At 33.8% G+C, this 24145-nt stretch overlaps 1 protein-coding gene across 2 annotated transcripts in view; it reads right to left on the bottom strand.

The window, feature by feature from the left end:
- Positions 1 to 24145, bottom strand: part of slo (calcium-activated potassium channel slo) — a 535662-nt gene that overhangs the window by 25553 nt on the left and 485964 nt on the right. For both annotated transcript variants that reach the window (XM_072540708.1, XM_072540706.1), the window contains one exon: positions 9882 to 10056. In XM_072540708.1, the coding sequence (XP_072396809.1) occupies positions 9882 to 10056 (175 nt within the window). The remainder of the gene's footprint in view (positions 1 to 9881; positions 10057 to 24145) is intronic.

The raw sequence follows: 24145 nt of genomic DNA, 5'->3' as shown, positions 1-24145 counted from the left end.
TGGTGTAATCATATCTGAGTTCATCATAAAGATGAATTTCTTAAATATAGTCCCAGTAGTATTTGTGTGGCTATTCAATACATAATTCGGCCTCCAAGTATTATTGGCTTTAAATCCCAGGATGGTCATAAACGCTATCGCCGAAATATATACTTCAGCGAAAGGAGACCTCTGGTAGTCTCTAAAGATGCCGTTTCTGTACTATTCAAGACTTCTGTTATATTTAGATACGCTTGTCTTTTTATGGTCGAAAGAGAGGCGACATAAGATTGCAAAGTCGTCTTTTTTCCCAAAAGTAATGAGCCATAAGTAACTGTCGGTCGTATAATTGATGTGTGTAACCAACAGATTACCTTTGGTTTCAACGCATAGGTTTTATCTATAACTCATCTGATATTACAGAAAAGTCGCCTAGCCCTGTTTTTTATATTGTTTATATAAGTAATCCGGGGGATAAAGGGGTAGAATGCGAATACATGGAGTTGATTCCAGTTTACTCCAACTAGCCTCTTCTACTCAAATCCGACTCTCACCTTCACGCTGGTGTCCCCTGTTAACCGAGCAACCCAGCTGGAGATCTGGTATCCAACCCGGGTGGAAAGTTGGGTCGGGAACTGACGAGAGTGGGTGAAATGGCCCTCCGAAAAGGGGGTTTGACGTTGGGTTAACTACCCAACCCGGTAAAACCCTATAGTTACGAAATCGAAAGTCAAAAATGCCGGACGGAAATCTCGACGACGACCTATGCAACGAAATAAGGACCTGAATAATGGAAATAATGATCTTAATGTATTTACCTGGAACGTTCGCACACTTAACGAACCTGGAAACATGCGCAAACTGTGTGACATATTAGCCCAATATAATGCTGATATTACTGCAATACAAGAAGTACGATGGACAGGCCATGGCATAATCCAAAAAGCAAACTACAATATATACTATAGTTGCCATACAACCAGACATGAATTTGGGACAGCCTTTATAGTCAATAATAAAGTCAAGCACTTGGTTATATATTTTAAGCCGATAAATACGCGAATAAGCTGCTTAAGGATCAGGGGCAAGTTTTTTAATATTAGCCTTATTAATGTACATGCCCCAACAGAGGACAAGGAAGACGAAGAAAAAGACAATTTCTATGATGAATTAGAAAGAACATATGACAATTGTCCCAGAAATGACATTAAAATAGTAATCGGTGATCTGAACGCAAAAATCGGAAGGGAAGAAATATATCTACCGCACATTGGTAAATATAGTCTCCATACTAATACTAATTCGAATGGATACCGAGCAGTCACCTTCGCAGCCTCAAAGAACATGATCGTAGGAAGCACATGTTTTCTACACAAAAAAATACATATGGGGACTTGGACCTCGCCTGATGGATTAACGAACAACCAAATTGATCATGTGATCATAGATGCTAGACACTTCTCCAACCTTATGGATGTCCGCACCTATCGAGGCGCCAATATTGATTCAGATCATTTTCTAGTTGGCACAAGAATTCGGGCTAGAATCTCAAAGGCGAAGGAGAGAAGTACTAAAACAAGGCGCCTTAATATTGAACTCCTCAAAAACCCGCAAACGGTAGAAAGGTTTCAAAACTATATCGAAACTAAATACATAACTAAAGAGAATCTAACAATTAGTGAACAATGGAAAACGTGTAAAAATTACATTAAAGACGCAGCAAATAACATTCTAGGGCCGCAAAGACCACCACCACGCAATGAGTGGTTCGATGCTGAGTGCGAGGACATTACAAGAAAAAAGAACAATGCATATAAACTGATGCAGCAAAGAAGAACCCGAGAAAAAGAACAAAAATATAAAGATCTCAGAAGAGAAGAGAAGTACATCCATCGGAGAAAAAAGCGAACTTATGAAAATAGAATATTGGAAGAACTTAAGGCATTAAAAAAGGGAAATCAAACAAGAAAATTCTATAAAAATCTAAATAAAGCAAGAAAAGAATTTAAAGCAAGGATCGGACTATGTAAGGATAAGGAGGGGCATATACTCAATACAAAAGAAGAAGTATTGAAAAGGTGGGTGGAACACTATAAAGAACTGCTTACTATCGAAGTAGAAGATCCAAATCAACCACCCCGAGGAGCAAACAACAATACACCATTGGAGCCTCCATCAATTCAGGAAGTACGGGATGCAATAAAACACCTAAAAAATAATAAATCTCCAGGAAGTGATGGTATACCCGCGGAACTTATTAAATGTGGAGGTGCTACTCTGACTAATCATATATATATATATATAAAATCATACTGAGAGCCTGGAATGAGGAACAAATCCCAGAAGAGTGGTGTATTGGGATCGTTTGCCCGCTACACAAAAAGGGCGATGAATTAGAATGTAGAAACTATAGGGGAATAACCCTCCTTAATACAGCATACAAAATATTTTCGAGTATTTTATATGGTCGCCTGAGTGAATATTCAGAGGAGCTTCTTGGCGAATATCAAAGTGGTTTTAGGCCTGGTCGATCAACAACAGACCAGATCTTTGTGCTAAGGCAAATACTGGAAAAAACCAATGAATTCAATATCGACACATACCATCTTTTCGTAGATTTTAAATCGGCCTATGATAGTATCCTAAGAAATAAATTGTATGAAGCCATGGATAAATTCCACATCCCCGATAAACTGATAAGATTGGTTAAGGCTACAACATAGCTTTGGAAAAGGCGGTCAGGGATGCCCAAATAGACAGCAGAGGAAACATTTTTAATAAATCATCCCAAATTTTGACATATGCAGATGATGTTGATCTAGTTGCCCGCACAACACGCAAGCTAGAAGAAATGTATAACACCTTGTCAAACGCCGCAAAAAATATGGGCCTGCAAGTAAATTAAAATAAAACTAAGATAATGGCATCAACACCCAACAATAGAGCCAGAAACATCGGCCACCAATTCACGGTTGATAATTCTACCTTTGAAGTGGTGGACAAATTCACATACTTAGGATTCTTGATCACCAAGGAGAACGTCATGACGGAAGAAATCAAGCGAAGAATAATCCTAGCAAACAAATGCTATTTTGGACTAGACATATGAGAAGCAGAAACTTAAGCCAAAAAACAAAAATAACCATATACAAAACCCATATACAACCAGTGTTGAGATATGGGTCGGAGACATGGACCATTTCCAAGGCAGATGAAAATCTCCTGCTTATATTTGAACGAAGGATCCTGAGAAGAATATTTGGTGGCATCTGTGAAAATGGTGTTTGGAGAAGGAGGTACAACTACGAGATATATCACAGATATAAACATATATTTGGTGGTAAAGACGTAGTATCCTTTATAAAAATAGGAAGACTAAGATGGGCAGGACATCTGGCAAGATCACAGCAGAACAACCCTCCTAGAAGAATCCTTATGTCACAACCTGTGGGAAGTAGAAATAGGGGTAGACCAAAACTCAGATGGAGGGATGGTGTAGATGAGGATGGTAGACAAATAGGCGCAGCAAACTGGCAACAGTTGGCAATGGATAGAACTGACTGGCGTAATAGACTAGACTTGGGAAGGTCGAGGCTCTTTTATAGGGCTGTAGCACCAATGATGATGATATAAGTAATCCAATAGGATTTGGAATCCAGGGTTACCTTTTAGATTCTTGACCTCATTAGTTGTTTCTAGTTCATCCCCAAATAATTTCAGCTTATTCAGTCCAGTAAGCTTTCTATGTGGATGTCATTAATTTAGTTTTGGAAGGGTTCATAGAGACATTCTCTTTGAGACACTAATTCTCTATGTAATGAAGAGAATACCGTATCTGATCCGCAAGAATATTGGGAAATTTTACCCTATTCACTATTACAATGTCGTCTGCGAAACCCTGGACCCAGATTCCTTGGCTGATAAGCCCATGGTCTTATAGACAATAAGTGATTTAACAGAAATAATGCGTTTTTTCTGGCAGTATTGGCACATGAAATTATACTGCTATATGATCTGCTTTAAATAATATATTAATATGTACAAGTATATTTACCTCAGCAAAGTTTACTAGATTTTAAGATATTCTGATTATTGCCATTTTTTGTTTGCATTTATGAGAGTGCTCCATCTCTTCTGGATGTTGACAATCATCAATACAATATCGACTTACTTTTTATATTCTTTGCTCTACTAAATAGTTTGCACTTTGAGGTTTTTCTAAACTATTTGGGCAAGTTATGAAACTAGTGGATTGTTCTTTTGTCATTGGACATCTATCTTGCTACCTTAGTTAATATAATCTGATCGTTTGTCTTATTATACCCAAGATGTACCATATTTCGACTTTATTCTACTTTCGACTTTATGACTATATTGTGAATCGTTGTAGTCATTAAAATTACGACAGATGTATTGTGGGTTTATTATTGAGCTTTAGCATCTCGTACAATTCGATTAAGGATCTTTATTCATTGCCCTTGGTCAACAGCCATATATGTCGCCTAAGTATACTGTTTGTTGAGAAGTTTTTTGTAATGTCTGCTCATAGCTACGATAATCTACTGCGTTGGCGCTGACTCTACGGCCTTCCTTGGGCTAAAAACGCTACATATTATAATTAGATAGATATAACCAAAAAAACTTTAAAACACTAGAGTAAACTGTACTATAAAGACGTTTATTGGGTTTAATATCATCTAGAAACATGACATTTCTGCGGTAAACACTCCTTGGAATTCGAACTAATCATCTCCATGTCCACATTTCAAAAAATATCTATTCGCCATTTATCCAATTCTGTGAACATCCAAGTCTAGTACAACATGTTTAACACCAACGTTGAAACGAGTATCTTCTTGTTTGTCATAATAATGTGACAATCATGCATGACCCCGTTTAGTTGAGTCATTGGAGGAATTTCGGGTTAGCCACCGCCTGTGTTGTTAACCACAGCTTCAAGATACACCACAGAGGAGACTACCTCGCCTTCCGCGATAGTTTGAGTCCCAGGGAAAGTGTTGTTGTTGGTCAATAACCATGATTTTGCTCTAGTTGACCATGAGTTTAAACTTAGAACTTTTTACCTCGAGTTTTTTTAAAAACTTAGTTATTTCTTCTGACAAAGAGACTAGAAGTGTAGTGTCATATGCAAACATTAACTTTGCCTAGATTTACTCCTTCCTCTTAACCATTTAAAAGCTTAGGAAATATGAACTCTATTAAGATGTTAAATAATAATGGAGATAAAATGCATCCTTGGCTTATTCCTATCTCCAAAATGCATTTTTCAGATAGGCATTCGTATATCAAAATATATGGGTGTTTAAGACAACGTTGCAGGATGTAGAGAAGCCCTTCACTGGCGTGAGATATTAGAGCTATTGTCTATAATTATTACAATTATTTGTTGGACCTTTATTATGTAGAGGTATAATTATGGTCTTTCTACAATCCTCAGGCCACATATTTGCGTACCTGATCTGATTGCACAATCGATCTAATATTATCATTTCGCATGATGGAAGATGCTTTAACATATTAGCGGTAATGCAATCATAGCATGCTGTCAAATTTATCCAAATCTGTCTGTACATTGCTTTCAGTATCTTTGATATATGTACCAAGATTTCTGTTTGAATTTACGTAGGTACGAGTAGTCCCACTTTGTTGAAGAGTTATTTAATGTTAATTATACCAGCATATTGTGGAATCTCGCCCCAGATTTTCTCAATATGCTTGTTATTGAATAGCACTAGAAAGCTGTTGGTATTGGTAATGTCTAAGAGGGGTATCGATTTCAGTATCTTTTTGGCGTTCGGCGGAGATCATCCACACTTTTTTAGATCCGTTTGATTTCGGCGTTAGACTGTGACTCGCAAAAAGTCAAGATCTGCATCAAAGTATGTATTTTACACGATAGCCAAATCGTCTTGGAACCATAACTGCCCAAGGTAGATAAAATATTTTAGAATCTGTCATTACATTGGCTTTGAAATTGTTTTGTATCTCTTATTTGTGATAGTCTTCTGTGGCGGACCCTAGCACAGGCTTTGAATTTTTGCTTCAATTTTGCAAAAAGGAGTTGGTGATCAGAACCACAGTTAGCTCCAGGTAGTATTTTCTATTGGCTAATAGATGTTTACCAGTGACTTTCTATCATTATATATTAATAAATTTGGTTTAGATGTAGTCCATTAGGAGAGATTCAAGCATACAATCTTCAAAGATGGTACACATAGAGTTTATAATTCCCAGAGCATTGTCAACGCAAAACTGTGTAAGGCAATCCCTCTTCGATTACGCTCACTTGCCCACAACACTGCTTATATGTTCGTCAGCGTCAGCTATAGTAACTCCGATTTTTAAGTTTAAATCGCCCATGATTTAAATCGCCCAAACGTTAAATAAATATTTATTTGTATTATCATCAGCTGTTGAGGAAACAAAATAAACAAATAAACAATAGAGAGGGATCCATTCAATCGTAAGGAAATAATACATCACAGACAGATAGATAGCCCAGCACACAAGAAAAAAAATATTTTGAAACCCAAAAACCAACACCATTAATACTTTGATTACTGTTAACGGAAAAACTCATGAAATATCTTAAAGTAGTTGTATAATGGGCCTCCTTACGGTAGTAAAGCTCAGAGAGACTGGCCTCAGAAATATTGGTTTGCTATAGTGTCTTCTCCAGAATAGTTCAGAATAGTTTGTGTGCTTAGTTGTAAAAGACCACAGAAATTACATGTAGCTATTTTGTGTAGTTTGAGGTTATCACGCTTCTGTTTTTCACCAGTAGCATATTTTGTATGTAGAGCCTAATAAGTCACTTCTACATGCTTAGTAACTGAATTCACACATTCCTCCCCAGACGAGAAAATGCGTCGGGTGCCATCCGGATCACGAAGCTGGTCATTCGCAGCTATTGCTCATACTTTACGAACATTCGTCGGAAAATGTGGTAATTTCCAGTTGCTTTCCCCATTGGTTTGGAATAACAGTAAGGAACTGTGCTTGGACAGGAGTAGTAGAAAAGGACAATCGTTTCCTCTATTTGGACTTTACTAGATAAACCAAAACTCGCTTGGGCAGATCGCATCTCTGAAGTAGATCTATCATTAATTGGGTTTATAGATATCTCTCTGCTACTCTTTTGTAAACAGTAGTTCGGGTTTATTATTCATTTACCTGAGTCCAATAGTAAATACAACTATAATAAACATAATAAATGGTGAAGCTTCTGTAACCTGCGTTTTCAGAAACATGCCAGAGATATTTGATTTACATTCACAAGATAAAATGTCAAATAAGGTTTTATGTCTTAAAATATGAATATAATCGACTGTCAAGTGCATGCTCAGCAATGCTGAGAAGTGTAAATGGGAAGCAGTTTTTTAAGCTGGTTTAGAATGGCCTCTTGAGATGATGGGGCATTTTTTCCGTTTGAAGGATGTCTTAAGAACATTTTGCAACTGCTTTATTGGTATGATTCTGGTTCTAGTTTTACCCATTGTTTCCTGTCCACCCCTTCTTCTTTTGATGTTTTTTTGGCACTACTAATGTATAAACTTTGAAACTGGCGTTTTTAATCGAGTTCGAAGTAAATTCTATCTGTCGTTTACGATCGATATTAATTTACCATCTAGTATACATTGGACATTTTTATTTTATCTCTGGGCCTTGTAGGATTGCTAGCCAAATGTTTTCTTCTGTTCATTGTCATCTGTCTATTGATTTGGTCACTTTTATTCTCAAATGATGCAATTATATATGAGGTCGGTTTTAATAAGTTTCAATCCCTCCATTAGTTACGATAAGCGTTCTTATTACTCCTCACCTGCGATAAAGAACTGTTTCTTTAAGAGGCTGTGTCCACTGCGATAATCTTTCACCAGCATACATTAATCACTAATAAATGTTCATTTGGAATTGGTCTGTAATCTGAATTCTGAATGCTTATACCATCTTGCTGTTAACGACGAAACAGAAAAATGTTAAGGGCAATTTAGAAAATTTAACTTGTTGACCAGGGTATTTATTATTAAACATTTCACAAACCTCCTTTTGAGTTCTTGTTTTATTACCAAAACCAATCATAATTAAAATTTCTATTCTTTGAGTCTCGGACAAATGAGCTATAATTCAATTAAATACGCCACAAACATTATACTTACGTCTTTTAGTTACTTTAAATACCTAAATGACAGTAGCCTACTAGATTCATATCAATTGTTTATTTGGCTTTTTGACTAATATTTTATTATCTTAAAAGTTTTTCCCCTGTTTAGCAGAACAGATACGAAAATACCTGATTATTTCTTTAGTTTAATTTTTAATTTTTAATGAAGTTTAATTTAATAGACCAGGCAATATTGTGGATTTAAAAGTTAGGATAACGGAAGAAACTAACAAAATAACCCCCGATGTCATACAAAATGTTGTACGAGAATTCCAAAATCGCCTAGGTTATTATCAAGAAGTGAATAATGGTGGTCAAGTTGAACATTTAATTTAATTGTAAAAATCAATTTTCTCAGTTATGATTGCATAAACTCAAAAAACTTTATATTGCTAAACAGAGGACTAAAATCTCTGTCTAACAAGGTGCCACACGACCCTCTTTGTTATTTAAAATTTTTGAGGGGGTGCTTATAATTCAAAGGGGTTGCTGGAAGGGGATAATATTTTCATACAGTAAATTGTCAACTTAAGAATAAAAATCGACCTGTTTCAGGTTTTTTCATATAGTACATAATAACGCCAAAAATGAATTTATTCCATACATATGGACCGCATGGTATAAAGATAACATAGCTATGGTAAGATGTAAAGGAAAACTATCACAACCTATCAAATATGAAACTGGCATTAGACAAGGAGATTCGCTGAGCCCAATAATATTTAATCGGATAATGGATGAAATCATAAAGAAAGTTAAAAAAAGAAGAGGATATAGAATGGGAGAAAAGGAAATAAGGATAATATGCTACGCCGACGACGCCATAATAACAGCTGAAAATGAAGATGACCTACAAAGATTAATTAAAGAATTCGAAGATACGGCGCCCATATACAACATGGAGATCTCAACAGAGAAAAATAAAGCGATAGTGATATCAGCGGAAACGAGAAGATATAAACTAGTCGTGAATAACAAAATAATAGAACAAGTGATGGAAACTGAATACTTGGAAATAAAACTGTCTAGCTACGGAAAAGTGGAAGAAGAAGTACAAAAACCAGTGAACATGGCAAACACAGCAGCAGGATGTCTAAACAACACAATCTGGAGAAACAAATACCTCACAACGGAAACGAAAACCAGGATATATAAATCAACATAAAACCGATAATGACGTACACAGCGGAAACAAGCGCAGATACGGCGAAAACACAAAGACTACTGGAAACAAAAGAAATGAAAGTCTTACGAAAAATAACAAACCAAACTCTAAGAGACAGAGTAAGAAGTGAGGAAATACGAGCGAGATGTGGTATAGAGGAAATAAACGCGTGGACCAAAAGAAGAAAAGTGGAATGGAATCAACACATCGAAAGAATGACAGAAAATAGAATAGTACGAATAGCAAGAGACAAATCGCCAAATTGAAGAAGATCATTGGGACGACCGAGGAAAAGATAGTCAGACAACGTCAATTGAGGCTAAAAACCGAAGTAAAACAGGCATTGTGCCTATTTATAAAGTAGGAAGAAGAAGAAGAAGATGAATAGTGTAAAAGTTAAAATGGTAAAAAAATCAAGGATTTGGAATAAGGATTTTAAAGAAAATTAGTAAACAAACTAATGAAAAAAGTGTGAATAAAGTATATTAGGATGACATAGTTTTGTATAATAATGTGGACTTATATTAAAACAAATTCAAATGATTTTCTTACCAATATACAGTCCTCGAGATTTTTCGCAGGACCCCAGTGAAACATCCCTGTACTGTCATATTTCATTTCAGTTTTCTCGAAGTCAAAATCTTTAGCTTGATCATCAGCCAAACCAACCGGCAAAGCTACTCCATTATTGTTTTGATTGTTGCTCCCACTCGTTCGACTTGTGGGCCTAAACATAACAATATTAATTAAATACTACGATACGTAAAGTTTTATTAATGAAAAATTCACCTGATAAGCCATCATTGCAAGTAATTAAACTCTTTCTATAAAAGATTTTTTTTAGTATCAAATCTATAGCAAATTTTTAACATGCTAAAATGGTAAATGTGCAGAAATTTAAAATTTTATATAAATTATAAATAATAAAAAATATTTTATAAAAGGACATCCCATAATGTCAATGTTTTATTAATTCGTTAAACATGTTGCCACAAAAAAACGGATCTCATATAGTTATGAACTCATATGCATGACATTAAAAATAAGCAAAGACAAAGGCCCCAGTTGAGTTCTTTTCTTGCATTCCTTTATGATTTATGGTAATGTTTTGTTCTTAAGTTTAAACGGTTTTTTCTTCTCCCTTTTTAATAATATTTCATATCAGGGTGACGTTGCTGTTAGATACATGTATTTTCATTTGGATCTCTTCCAGGCAGTGTTACAAGATACAAAATGACGCCCGTATAGAAAGTGCGTCTAAAAATAATATGCATTCTGTTATTTAATTTTTGGCAGCTAATAGTTGTCAACCGATTTTTATTTATACAAGAATAAAAGCTGTTTACACTGACAAACATTATTCTCAAGGGACAGTAGTTGAATGGTACAAAAAATTTCGACAAGTCAAAGAATCCACTAACGGTTTGGGCCCTCCTGGATCTGCACCCGTTGCTGTAGGCAGTTTAAAACTGCTTTACTGCATAATTTTCATTATTATGTAGCTGGGAATATTAAATTCCATGATCAGAAAAAATTGTAGTCGGTATTATCATTAAGAACATTATCGGTACATTAGAATAAACACCCACTGGAATGTGTTCTATGCAATTTGCTTGATTCCAATATTTCTCAATATATCTTTACTTTTATTTTGTTTAATTTTTTTTAGACAACGGTTTCTTTATGTTTTATTATAATGGGCCAGTAAAGGAAAAACCTGAAAAAAATGTTTTACAGGTTGTTGAAGGTTCTAAAAGGTAAAGTTTAACAAGCTATCTAAAGCCGGCATTTCACATAACGTGGAAAGGCGCTCTTCACGCTCTATGTAGTTATTTTTATAATTACTTGTTTTGACGCAAAATATTTGATTTCACGTTTAGAGCTCCTACATTGTGGCTCTGAGGAGTCCTGATAGGACGAAATACGTATAAGCGAATTGTAGAAGCACTATACTGAAATCAAATCTTAACTGTCTTTTCTGCATTTTTGTTTACTCACGTTTTAAGTATAAGAAATCAGTTCTTGCCTGGATGAATTGATATGTTATGGAATGCAAATTTAGATGTCCCATGTCAGTTCATTTATTGTATGTTTTGCTTTGAAAATTGTAGAAGGCATAGATTTTTGCAATTATCTGCATTTTGGTTTCGAAAACTAAAAAATGTTCTGATTCGACTTTTTGTTAATATTATATACTTATATAAATAATATACATTACTTATTATAATTTAAATATTCTGGGATTTTACGATTTTTTCGATAGATGAAAGTAGACCACTTCTTATTATATTCTAGAGCGACCCAAGTTTTAAAAAAAATGAGTACTCTGCTTACCATAGAAGGAGAGATATTGCAAATTTTTTCAGCGCGCTTCAGACGTTCGACGAAATGAAGCTCGGAAAGTTTTCCCCTCCACTTTAACATGGGTACACTTTAACGTGGTGGTTTTTACACCTTCTCTGTATGTGCCATCAACTGGATAATAAAATCTAGATCCTCACTTATAATCTGTTCAATTTTTAGCTCTTAATGTTTATAAAATATGTACATACGGTTTTAAGAAACAAATGCTATCTGGGTTGCTATTGGTCACAGAAGGTTCTTTTTTTAATATTGTTTTTTTCTTAATTTTTAGCGAGCCTTCTTACAAGCGCATGACATAAACATTTCAAAGTTATAAAAGCTAAACAGTCAGCCTCTTTTGAAACGGTTTTTTAATAACAATTTTTAATAAAATATTGAAATTTTTTTAATATATCTTAAAACCAAAGAATAAAAGAATAGATTGTGATCTGTTAAATACCTCTAGAGTCACTGTTTGGACAAGTACTGTTGTTTAAAAAATCGCTATCTGGGATAAACAAATTGAATAACTTACAAACTATTTGGTCGAACTAGCTGAGAGTGAGCACACTTTAATAACTTACTAATTGCCCTAATTCAAGTAGTTATATTATGTCATTATTTGAAAAACAAAGTTATTAGCAGACATAGAAAAAACGTCAAAATACTGTCAAAATGTTTACACGCATTTCAAAGTTTCTCTTAAAAATTTAAATATTTAAACGATTATTTCTTCAAATCTGAACGTATAAATAGTGAATAATAATAAAATCAAAATCCTATTCGATAAATAAAAATTAGTGAACTTATTGGAGAAAATCTGTAAGTAATTTTAATCTAATTAGATACTTACTTCAGAAGTTCATATTATTTATATTACTCGATGTCGTTAAACAACAAAAATGGACGATGTTAATAGTCCAGGGGCATCGAGGCCCCAAACGTTATTGACATCATATAAAACTTCTTCATATTCTGCAGCGTTAATCAATTCAACTCCAAAATCCCCATCCAAAAAACAAGCTATTTTATACAATGCTCTGGAAAACACCAAACTTGAGGAATATCTACTTGCACTGGGAAAAATTATAGAACCAAGATATATTTTTTTTTCATTAAGAATTTCGAATCACCGTATTTGTATCTACCTAGCTAGTGAAGAATTAGTAGAAACTGCCATGAATGCTGACAACGGAAGAATAACTATCAATTAACAAATAATTTATGCTCAACGCTTGATTACACCAAATGAAAGATTACTGATCTCTAATGTTTGCCCTAGTATTCCTCACTCTTTCATAGAATCTGATCTTAAAAAGTTAGGCCTCAATGTATTAACTCCAATTAATTTTTTACGAATAGGTACAACAAATCCAGAATATAGACATACTGAGCTTTCGAAGACACACATTTATCTCTCCTTTGGAAGCTACATTAATTCCTCCCTCAATTGTCATAAACCACGATCAAACATCTTATCGTATTTTCTTATCTTTAGAAAAACAGACGTGTTACTATTGTAAACAATCTGACCATTTTGAAGCAAATTGTCCATCCTGTACAAATCCAAATCAAAACTTAACAACAACAGTGCCAACTACTACTATAGACACAGTTAATAGTTAATACTCTTCCACATGACGTCCCGATCACATCTGCATCTTCAGCGACGTCCTATTCCTTACAATCCACGACTATACCTTCTTCATTAACTATACCAATATTAACTGCATCCCAAATATCACCCTCAACATCATTCCCACGTTCTCAAACTACATGCACAGATACAAATATAACAACTACCCAGTAATCAACGATACCTAATGTTTCACAAACTCATAAATCAATCCCAAACTCTTCCTCAGCACTTGCATGCCCTATCAATAGCATATCAATAGATACCCCTGATACACTTGAAATAACTAATACATCTAGTAAAGAAGTAAACACAGCTAAGCGCAGCCTTGACGAAATTTTAACCCCACCTTTACAAGAACCTAAAGAAAATTTTACAAAACCATTGCAAATACTTGCAAAACTATTAATAATTCTGAGACTATTTCTAACAGTATGGAACCCGTAAAAGATTTTATTACGAATAAACTTATAACACCGATAATAGCTTTTGAACAACTAACTGATTTTTTGAAAATGCTTTAGGATATTCAGATAAATTAAGTCTATCTAAAACTTATACACAAGACACATTAGGCTTACTTAATCTGTTAAAAGAAATCTATCCCCACATTATATATAAAAAAAAATGAAATTGCGATGTACTAAAATAATTAATTCAATTACTCGACAACTAAAACTTCAGCTCGATAGCGACTCCTCCATAGAATCTTCTACATAAGCTCACTTGCCATCAATAAGGCCCTAACCTTTATTCTAGAAAAAAAAACTTCCTAAATCTCTTTTAATATCTGATTCACTTAGTTCTCAGATTTATCCCTCTCATCCAACATTACAGCAAATTGAGTTAATTTTATACCGTATATACCAAAACAATTTGACAGTAGAGTTCCTCTGGGTACCGTCACACGTTGGAATAGAAGGTAACGAAAAGGCAGATAGTCTAGCTAGGTCCGCAGTAACCAATACAGCCGCATCAGTGGAAAATGTAACGGTGCATTTAGATTTAAAACCCTACTTAAAATCAAAATTGCACGATGTTTGGCAAAACCAATGGAATAGAAGCACCACTAAATTGATAGAAATAAAATCTTCGGTCCTTCCATGAAACTTCTAGCCTTCAAAGCGACAACATCAAGTCCTAATAACACGTCTCAGATTAGGATACACTTCTACAACACATGAATACTTGTCGAAGAGAGAAGAGGAACCTATGTGTTTTGTTTGTGAATGTAAAGTGACAGTGAAGCACATTTTGATTGACTGTCCAATATACTCAGTTGAATGACTATATCACCACATTCCTAAAACATTAAAAGAACTTCTAGGAGAATCTAAATACGTAGCTGACTTTTCTTGAAACCTATAAACTATTATAATAAAATTTAATACAATTCATCGATAATTAAAATATATATTGTATACATTATTATGTAATTGATATTTTATATATGCTTATGTATGTCTTTATCACTTTTTGTATTTTTCTTATGCTTATAACCCTAAGTGGTTGAAGCAAAATAAATTATAATAAATAAAGTTATTAACATTTTTAAAATTACTACAAAAATAAGGGTTTTTTGAAAATTTCTTGGTGAATTGTTTATGTATTTTAATTTTGAGACTCACAAAAGAAGTTTTTAAGATCTACAATTTTTATTTGAACCATTTTTCTCTAAAATGTGTAAGAAAGGTTTTATACGCAAAAAATAATTTTTTCACTTTTTATGATTGTTAAAAAAACATCAGCTGTACGTTTTCAAGGATTTGTCATCAGATATCTCTCATATAGCTTTTAGAACCTTCAAAAACGTGTTTTTTTACGTGAAATCGATGAGTTTTTCACATATTGTCTGGGATATAATTAGTGCATCCAAAGCTAGCTCTAAGTAGATAAAAATATTACATCATTTTAAATAAAAAATATAATAAAATTCAAAATAGGAAAAAATATATAAAAATTAAATTTTAAAAAGGATTTATAAGAGAAAAAATGAACTGTTTTGACATACTAAAAACTTTTTCCATTCGCAGTAATATTTGTGAAAATATCGGTAAAGTACATAAAAAAGAGTAAATGAAGCGTTGGAGGCACAACACTACATGCACCAAATTAAAAATTTAAATTAATCTTATAAGAAAACTTTCATAATAAGTTTTTGTGTATTCCTGAAGTACTTACGAACTGATGAGTTAGGTTAAGATTTGCGTTTGTGCAGATATTATTTACAAATCATTTTTTATTACGTCACTTTTCTACCCCCGGAACATAAAACCATGAAATTTAGTCATTGGTCTTGCCCAGGATGCAGGGTTATATCTGGTACGTAGATGGGTCTAAAATTTGCAGAAGGGTCGGATGTAGGCATATTCAGTAGTGGTGAAAATTTAAATATGTCTATTCCACTAGGAGAATATACCTCTGTATTTTTTAGACAGAGTATAACGCAATCTTGCATTGTGCAAGAGATATTTACATATAGGGGTGTCAGACTAAAGCGGCTCAATATATGCACAGATATTCAATCGACCATGGGGGGCTCTTAAAAGCCCTTTTTAGTGCTGTAGACAAATATGGGAATGTCGAGAAGAACTCGACAGATTGGTGGAACATGATAGCGTCACACTGGCCATTTCAGAGTACACGCTATGTTTGTCTACAAAGTTTAAATATTTTATAATTTGAGTACTATACGCGTATCGACCAATATATTAGACGCGTGGGTGTTTCACTGATATTAAATTCTATACAGTTCATTCTAGGTTTTTTGTAGACTGGAAGATATTGATTGTTGTTGGTAAATTGTTTGTACTAATTTTCCTATCAATATGAAGACAGTCTTTCTGACTACTGCTTCCAACAACAGATTAAACAATACTTAATAGTGGGACTCTAATGTAATATTAATTGTTTTTGAAATCTTTAGATTCTCACTCTTTGCAGGTTAAGACAAGAAGTCCACCTCGATAATCTAATACGTTGAGTTAGTATCAAACATCCTCGCATTATTTCATGTATTTCATTCCTATTTGTTATTTCATCTTATGATTATATTTACGGCTTAAAAATGTATACCTGGTGATTTTTTATTTCGGGTTTCTTAACTTTAGGGTTTTTTTTAAACTAGATTATGTTATTGTGAAAGTTGTGAACCAGAAAATATTAAAAAAAACGGTAGTAATAAAAATTCTAGTTAAAAAGTGAATATTGTAAAATAAAAATCCTGATCGGAAAGTGACTGAATTTTTGTTGGTCATTAAACGTTATGTGGGTAGTAGCTTGCGTGGAGAAGTAGCTCTGAACTGAGTAGGAGCTTTTCAGTACTTCACGGAAGACGAACTGGATGGGAGAAGTCCTGAATCCGAACACGTCGCGTCCTAATGACTGATAGGGAACGTTCCGGCTGATAGGTAGTACAGGTATGAATAAGGTTAAACCAAATAAGTACTGGTGGATTAACTGAGGGCATGCGATACGGCCGTAGCTATCTCATTATTGCTCTAGGACTGTATGATGTATGATCCATACATTTGGGTTTAGTGTAAAATACTCACAGACAGCAACCACATCTTAGTTCAACCGGCGGTGATCCTGCGATTAGGCAAGCAACGGGGAGCCACCTACATATCTTCTTAGAGAGCGTTATGAAGAGACAACTGCGCAAGACAATTCTGTGCTGTCAAATCTAGCTAGTAACCAGCGCTATACCAATTCTAGGTCGAATGGTGTAAAATAAGCGACCGAGCAATAATTGATGACAATAAGGCAATATTTGCCAAATGGGGTACTGGAAGATCAAACTTGGCATTAAGTAGAAATTACGGCATCGCATCGTGGAATGTTAGATTGCTGCTAGATCCAAGTAAACGATATATATTAGAAAATGAACCAATCAAGGAGAAAGTAGATATCTACAAAATATCTGAGACACACTGGAAACGCCAAGTACATTGGAAAACCACTCACTACAAAGTTTTTATGCCATCAGAGCTAACATGCACATTATACAGGTATATACTCCAACATCCAAAGCAACAGAAGGTATAGTAAAAGAAATATACCACCTAATAGATGAAACCATCTCCAACATTCTTAAGAAAAAACCAATGATAAATAGGAGATTGGAATTTAAAAACTGAATAAAGAAGATAGATGACTATTTGAAAGGAACGATAGGTGAGTATAGGTTAGGCAAGGGAAATAACAGGGGTAAACGTCTTCTTCAGTTTGCCATCGATACGGATCTTAGAATGATTACCACAATGTTTAAACATTATCCGCAAAGCTTATCAACATAACTTCCTCTGGAGGACGATACAAAAACCAAGTTTATTATATTATTGTCACTAAACGATGAAGGAGCTCAGTAATCAATGTAAAAACAAAACCATCTGCAAACTGTGGTTTCGATCACAAAATGTTACAAGCAGAATTCCGCAATATGCTACAGAATAAGACAATTACAAATAAAAGACAAAATGTGGGAGCACACAAAGTGAATCACTGAGGTCATCAACAACACAAAGTCCCAAAGAAAAAATGTATAGAAAAAAAATTAAATGACAGGACGCTCTAAACGTGACATTAAATTCGATACAAAAAGAAATAGAGATGGATGGAAGAGACAAACATAATTATATTAAAAATATAAGTGCATAACTAGAAGAGATTGCTGTCCGCCAAGAATCTAGAGAACTTTTCTCAAAAGTCAAATTCAAACTGCAGACACAGATGATCAAAGATAATAGTAGAAATACCATAAAAACCCAGAAGATATCGCAGCTGTGGGGGACGAATATTGCTAAATGCTGTTCTCTAACAACCCAAACAAAGCGACAAAAAAACTAAAATTCAGAAAAGCAGAGCAAGAAATTTAATAACAGCTGAGACATTAAAAAAAATAGGAGAGGTAGGAATTTATGCTATACTCAGGACCTGCAATTAAATCTGGAACATCGGAAACTGACCAAATCAAAGGTCCATCAACAGATTGCAACAATTACCGTATAGTAGCATTATAATCCCATGCGATCAAACTTCTCCTGACCATCATCAATGAAAGACTAAAATCGATACTCTTATCATAGATTCCCAGAGAACAATAACAATGCGTATTCGTCCCAGGTAAGGCTAGAGAACACATTTTTAATATTCGTCAAATTATAGAAAATTCAGAATTTAATAAAGAAATTCATTTGATACACTTTTGATCTATTTAATTTTTTTGCTTGAATCTATTTTTAAAGTAGGTACGTATGCGGAAAAGGCGCAAGTGTAAGGCATTGCGGGGATTGGTTTTATAGGAATAGTGTTATTAGGACTTAAACTATTGCAATTGCGATTTCCTACAATTTTATCTTTTCAAATGTTTTCGTGCTGTCGATATTTTCTAAGTCAAGGAGAAAAATTGGGACTAAATATAATTATTGAATTAACTTGTTTATTATCAACTTTACGACAAAAATATACATAAACAAAAATGAACAAAATTATATTTTATAGAATTTTGACTTGTTTGATTTTTTTGATACAATCAACATTTAAAGTTCTACACCTATGACAAGCCTAATGAGACACAGGCGATTAACGAACCCTAGGCGCTAACGTCATCACTAGCAGGACGTAAATGGCATCAAACCTGTCTCAATAGACGCATTGTAATTAAAATGGAGAGTTTTTTATCTGTCGAGAAGCTACAACTGAAAATAATGTTGTTACAGTAAAAAACGTAGTGTTCAAACTCTTTTATTATGCTGTAAGAAATACAAGTGTATGCTGAAAAATGTATGCTACTGGGGATATTACGTAAAACAACGTGACTGAAACTCTACCCCGGTGGTCGTGTGGAAATGAGTTTTGAAAATATAATTTTCAAATTCCTTTTCACTTTCACCGCAAGTGTATGACCTTAAATATTGATTATAGCAAATCAATAAGAGATCAAAATTGTATAAAATATAGTTTTCTCCAGTTTGATTTATGTACATTTATGTAGTAAAGTCAACAATAAACGAGATAATTCAATAATTATATTTTTCCCCTTAACTATTTTCTCCTTAACTAGGAAAATATAGACCGCACGAAGAAATTTGCAACGAAAAAATTGTAGGAAATCGCAATTTCAACAATTTCTTTGTAGAAAAGTTGAAAATGGTCGAGATACTGAAAAAAAAACAACTCCTATATGTACCACCCATTGTACGACCTTTAATATTGATTATAACAAAAGATCAAAAGTGTATAATAGTATATTACTTTATGAGGAGGAGAAGCATAACTTTTCTTGACGCGCCCGATATTACGCGCCGAACGAAGTGAGGCGCGTAATAGAGGGCAAGTCAAGAAAGGTCGCTTCTTTGCCGAATAAAGTATACTATTTTTTCTTCAAACGTAGCAATTTTCAACCATAAATAGTACAATTCATACGCTATTTTTACTCGAAATTAACTGTGAGAACTATCAAAGTCGTCTAGATGTTAGAAATTAAAATAATTAAGTCGTCGGTGGGATTTGCGTCTCCCTGGTTACAGTTGTTTGACAGTTGTTTGCAATTATTAAAGACAGCTTATTGTTGTTGCAACCGCAAGCGCAAATTTAGTGCGAAAATGGAAAACCTAAACGAAATTGAGTCCGCGGCTAATGATGCAGTAGCACGTTTGGGGCCCTCCAAGTCCGGAATAAAGTATCGGTTAGCGTACAAGCACTTCCAAGAGTGGTGCGATACAAGAGGAGTACGGCAAGTTACCGAAGACGTTTTACTGGCATATTTTAATATAATGGAAAATGAAAATAAATGGAAATCTTCTACAATGTGGTCACGATACTCTATGATAAAATCCGAGTTAGTTATTAGAAAAAATGTGGATATAAGCAAATTTTTAAAGTTACGTGCCTTTCTGAAAAAAACAGATGTTGTATTTAGGATTAAAGGTAAAAAAATTATATTGCAAAGCATGAAGTATACTCTACTAAATTATAAAAATATTTCAGATTGTTTTGTTAATTGGGGTTACCGGCGCCTGTCGATGCGACGAAATGGTAAAAATGAAGACTGTGGACATTGAGGATAAAGAAAATGTAATAATTATCAAAATCCTAGACAGTAAAACACGACAAGTTAGATCTTTTACGATAATTGGTCAAAACTACATTAAACTGTATAAAAAGTATGCATGGGAATGGGAATACATTCGATCAGCGCAGTAGCCCAAAAAGTAGCTAGTTATTTATATTTAAACGATGCAAGCGCATACACGGGTCACTCTTTACGACGAACTTTAGCAACACTTTTAATTAATGGAGGCGGAAATCTAGAATGCCTCAAACGACATGGGGGCTGGAAATCAAGCACGGTTGCCGAAGGATATATAGAGGATTCAATAAGAAATAAGAACGATAATGCTCAAAAAATTTTAAACCCTCATGATTCGCCAATATCGGGAATGATTGCTGAAAGTTGTTCTTGATTATCAGTATCATCAACAATTACCAATGCATATCAAGAGTCGGGAACATTTTTGCACGGTTTCAATTTTGAAAATGCCTCATTAACTAATTGTACTTTTAATATTACTATAAATAAAAATGATGTTTAATTGTTGTTAATGACATTTGTATTGTTGCTTTCTGACATGTTTCATATTGTTGCCATGACAACATTTTTCCCTCCGCCGTAAAGAAATGGGAAAAAAAAACTGCTGCCGGCGGAGACATCAAACTTTGACAGGATCAAGTTAGATAAGTAATGTCATCATTATTTGACGTTTGAAGAAAAAATATAATTCTTTATATTTAATGTACATTTAGTCGTGAAATAAATAATAAACGAGATAATTCAATAATTGTGCTTTGTCACTATTTACATCTTAACTCAGAAGATATCGACCGCACGAAAAAAATTGCATAGAAGCAATTGTAGGAAACCGTATTTGCAAGAATTTCAGTCCTTACCATTTTTGTTGAAAAGTTAAAAATGAGCAGTAACGGATCCCCTTTAAATTCAAGATTGCGGCTAATGCGGCGGCGGAATTCAGTAGCAGTTTTAAATTTATACTACCAATGACCTTACCTAAAGGTTAGAACAATAAAATTTGGTGAAGCTCGACATGCAAGGTTAAATGACATCCCGACTTGACTAAATATAAAAACTTAACAATAGTTTGGTTTCGACAGCTAGGAAATCTTTAAAATAACTATAATTTTAAAATAAAAAGAAAACAGTGTGTTTTACACATGTGCAAGATCTACAAACTCTCATTAAAGTGCTAGGGAAACGAATTTAATAAAACCAAACCAAATATTTTAAAACTGAAATATTATATTTGACAATAAATTAATTTAAATGCAATGCATTATGGCTTATCGGGTTTATTTAAGATATCTATTTTAAAACTGTTTACAAAATTTATCAGAAAGAGTATACAAGCAATATTTAAAACATACTAGCTCTACTTATATTTTACCTAATAATTATGCTAGAAATGGTACATTATAAGAACGAAATTTACACTTTATTTGACATGCAGTTACTTTGTATTCATACTTCTCAATTGTGCTTCCACCTCATAGGAAGAAGTCCATGAGAGTTAAATATTAGAATCTTTCTGGCCTTTAAATAACACCCCTTTGTCAAACCCTTTGCCTAGAAATCCATTTATTATGGTATCGCCTTATGTTTATGCTATAATGCAAAGGTGCGTCGTCTTGTTGGAAAAACAAATGCTTTTCTGACTACCGGTTATCATTTTCGACTATATCTGTCAAAATGAGATTAGCCGTGTCCTCTAATAATTCTAAATATGCTTCTCCATTCAAATCTTGGTTTAAAAAATGACCCAATAATACGATAGTCATCAATTCCTTTCCATACGTTTAATTTCAATGGCTATTTGGTATGTGTTTCTTGCAAAACTCTAGGTTTTTCGTCAGCCTAATTGCGGCAATTTTGTCGATATATAGAACCATTTAGACGAAAAAACATTCATCCAAAACACAAATATTAAATGGAGTTTGGGTAATTATTTATTTTCTCAGTCATACCGCCACACAACTGGAGTCTCCTGTCTGGACCATCTTCATTTATTTCCTGTATTAAATGCCTTTTGTAACGGTAATATTTGTAATGTTACAGTTCTCTGCGGACAGTAGTGCGCGAAAAACTAAATTCTTGAGCTTTTTTTTAGTACTTGAAGTAGGTTCCAAATTAACATGACTTAAAATTGCTACCTCTGGCGCTTCAGTCCTAACCCACTATATTCCCATTTTTCACACTTTTAGTTCTTCCTCATCCCGTTTTATGCAATTTTTAACTAGTTTTAAGACGCAGAAGTGACGAAGTTGATTAAATAACTTCGCTGTTCTCTTTCCACACTTTCGATTTTAAAAAAATGTGGAAATAATTTCAACGCGTTTTGTCAATAGACTATTTCGAACGAATTTAAAAATACTTTTTTAGAAAATCAAATGAATATTGCCAAATAATAGGCCACTTTCGAGTGGCTAATCCCTGTATAAATAATTACCGTAGTAAATCCAGTAAAACCAAGTACTTCTGATAAATAATATCAGTACCTACATTAAAAATCATAGTTGAAGCTGCTTTGAAAGAGCTATTCTTTCTTAGATACAGATTTATGGAAAGTAGAATAGCTAGATGATGTATAGTCTAAGTCTTCCCTGTACGTCATTAAATTTATTTATTTATTCTAATTATTTCTATTAAGTTCAATACTAATTGATATACTACATGCGATCTATTATAAACAAATAAAACCATGCCCCGAAGGTAATGTCTAACACCAATTATTAAACCGTTAAACGATTACTAAAATATAAAATAAACAGAAATTCCATAAATTAATTTCTATCTACAAAACCTTTGTTATATCGAACAAGTTTTTTTTTGTTATTTTATTTTTTTGTACAAAAATTAATTGATAATATATAACATTTCAAAATACAATTAGAAAAACTTTAGGCCCTTAGTATGGATTTAGAAAGAAATGACCGATGTTTGATTCCATACATTAATACATCCAATTTAAAAGTCTTTTTAATATATCGATAGAAATTAGTATTCCTTATCCCTATTAATTCAAAATAATAAACTGATACAACGCAGTATCAAAGGATCCGACATAATTCTAGAATGTAAAGAAAGCCTTTGCCAACCATCTTTTGTCAAACAATCTGGTTACAAACTTTCCCACGTAACCATAAAATTTCGAATCATTATTACATATACTAGGTTTCAAGGCTTCTACGCTCTCTGTATCCAAAGTTATTTATACCTATGGTGAAGTTTGGCATATAATATTTGCATACTGATCCCAAATTCAACATATTTTTTCCCTGAACCAAGACAAAGATAAGTACTAAGCTTCAAGATGCTAGCATTATTCCTGCAGGAGTTATATCAAAAAGACACAAGAAAACGACAGCTAACGACATGATTTCAAGAAAGATTTGTCCTCTTTATATAACCTGAGCTATATTAATATTAAGATCATCTTTCAGCTGAAGAAAGTGTCCACGATACCATAATGGCATTATAGCAGCTTATAAAAGAAACAGGGACACATAAATTCCTCCCCAATGATTGGAATATTGGAATACTTTGCATCATTCACATAACAAAGGTATTTTTTAAATGCTCTAACCACAGAGGAATTACGCTTCGAAATGCATCGTATAAAATATTTCCCACAGTACTATGTCACCGTATGGCACCATATGCATAACGGATAGTAAAAAAATACCAGGCTGGTTTCTAAGGTCATAAATCAAGGTCAAGATAAGGTAGATAGTATTATTGAGGCGTCACTTGTAGAAAAATACT

Source organism: Diabrotica undecimpunctata, chromosome 8 (assembly GCF_040954645.1).
Source record: "Diabrotica undecimpunctata isolate CICGRU chromosome 8, icDiaUnde3, whole genome shotgun sequence".
Classification (NCBI taxonomy): Eukaryota; Metazoa; Arthropoda; class Insecta; order Coleoptera; family Chrysomelidae; genus Diabrotica; species Diabrotica undecimpunctata.
The sequence above is the reverse complement of the archived record's forward strand: the minus strand, read 5'-3'. Positions and strand labels throughout refer to the sequence as shown.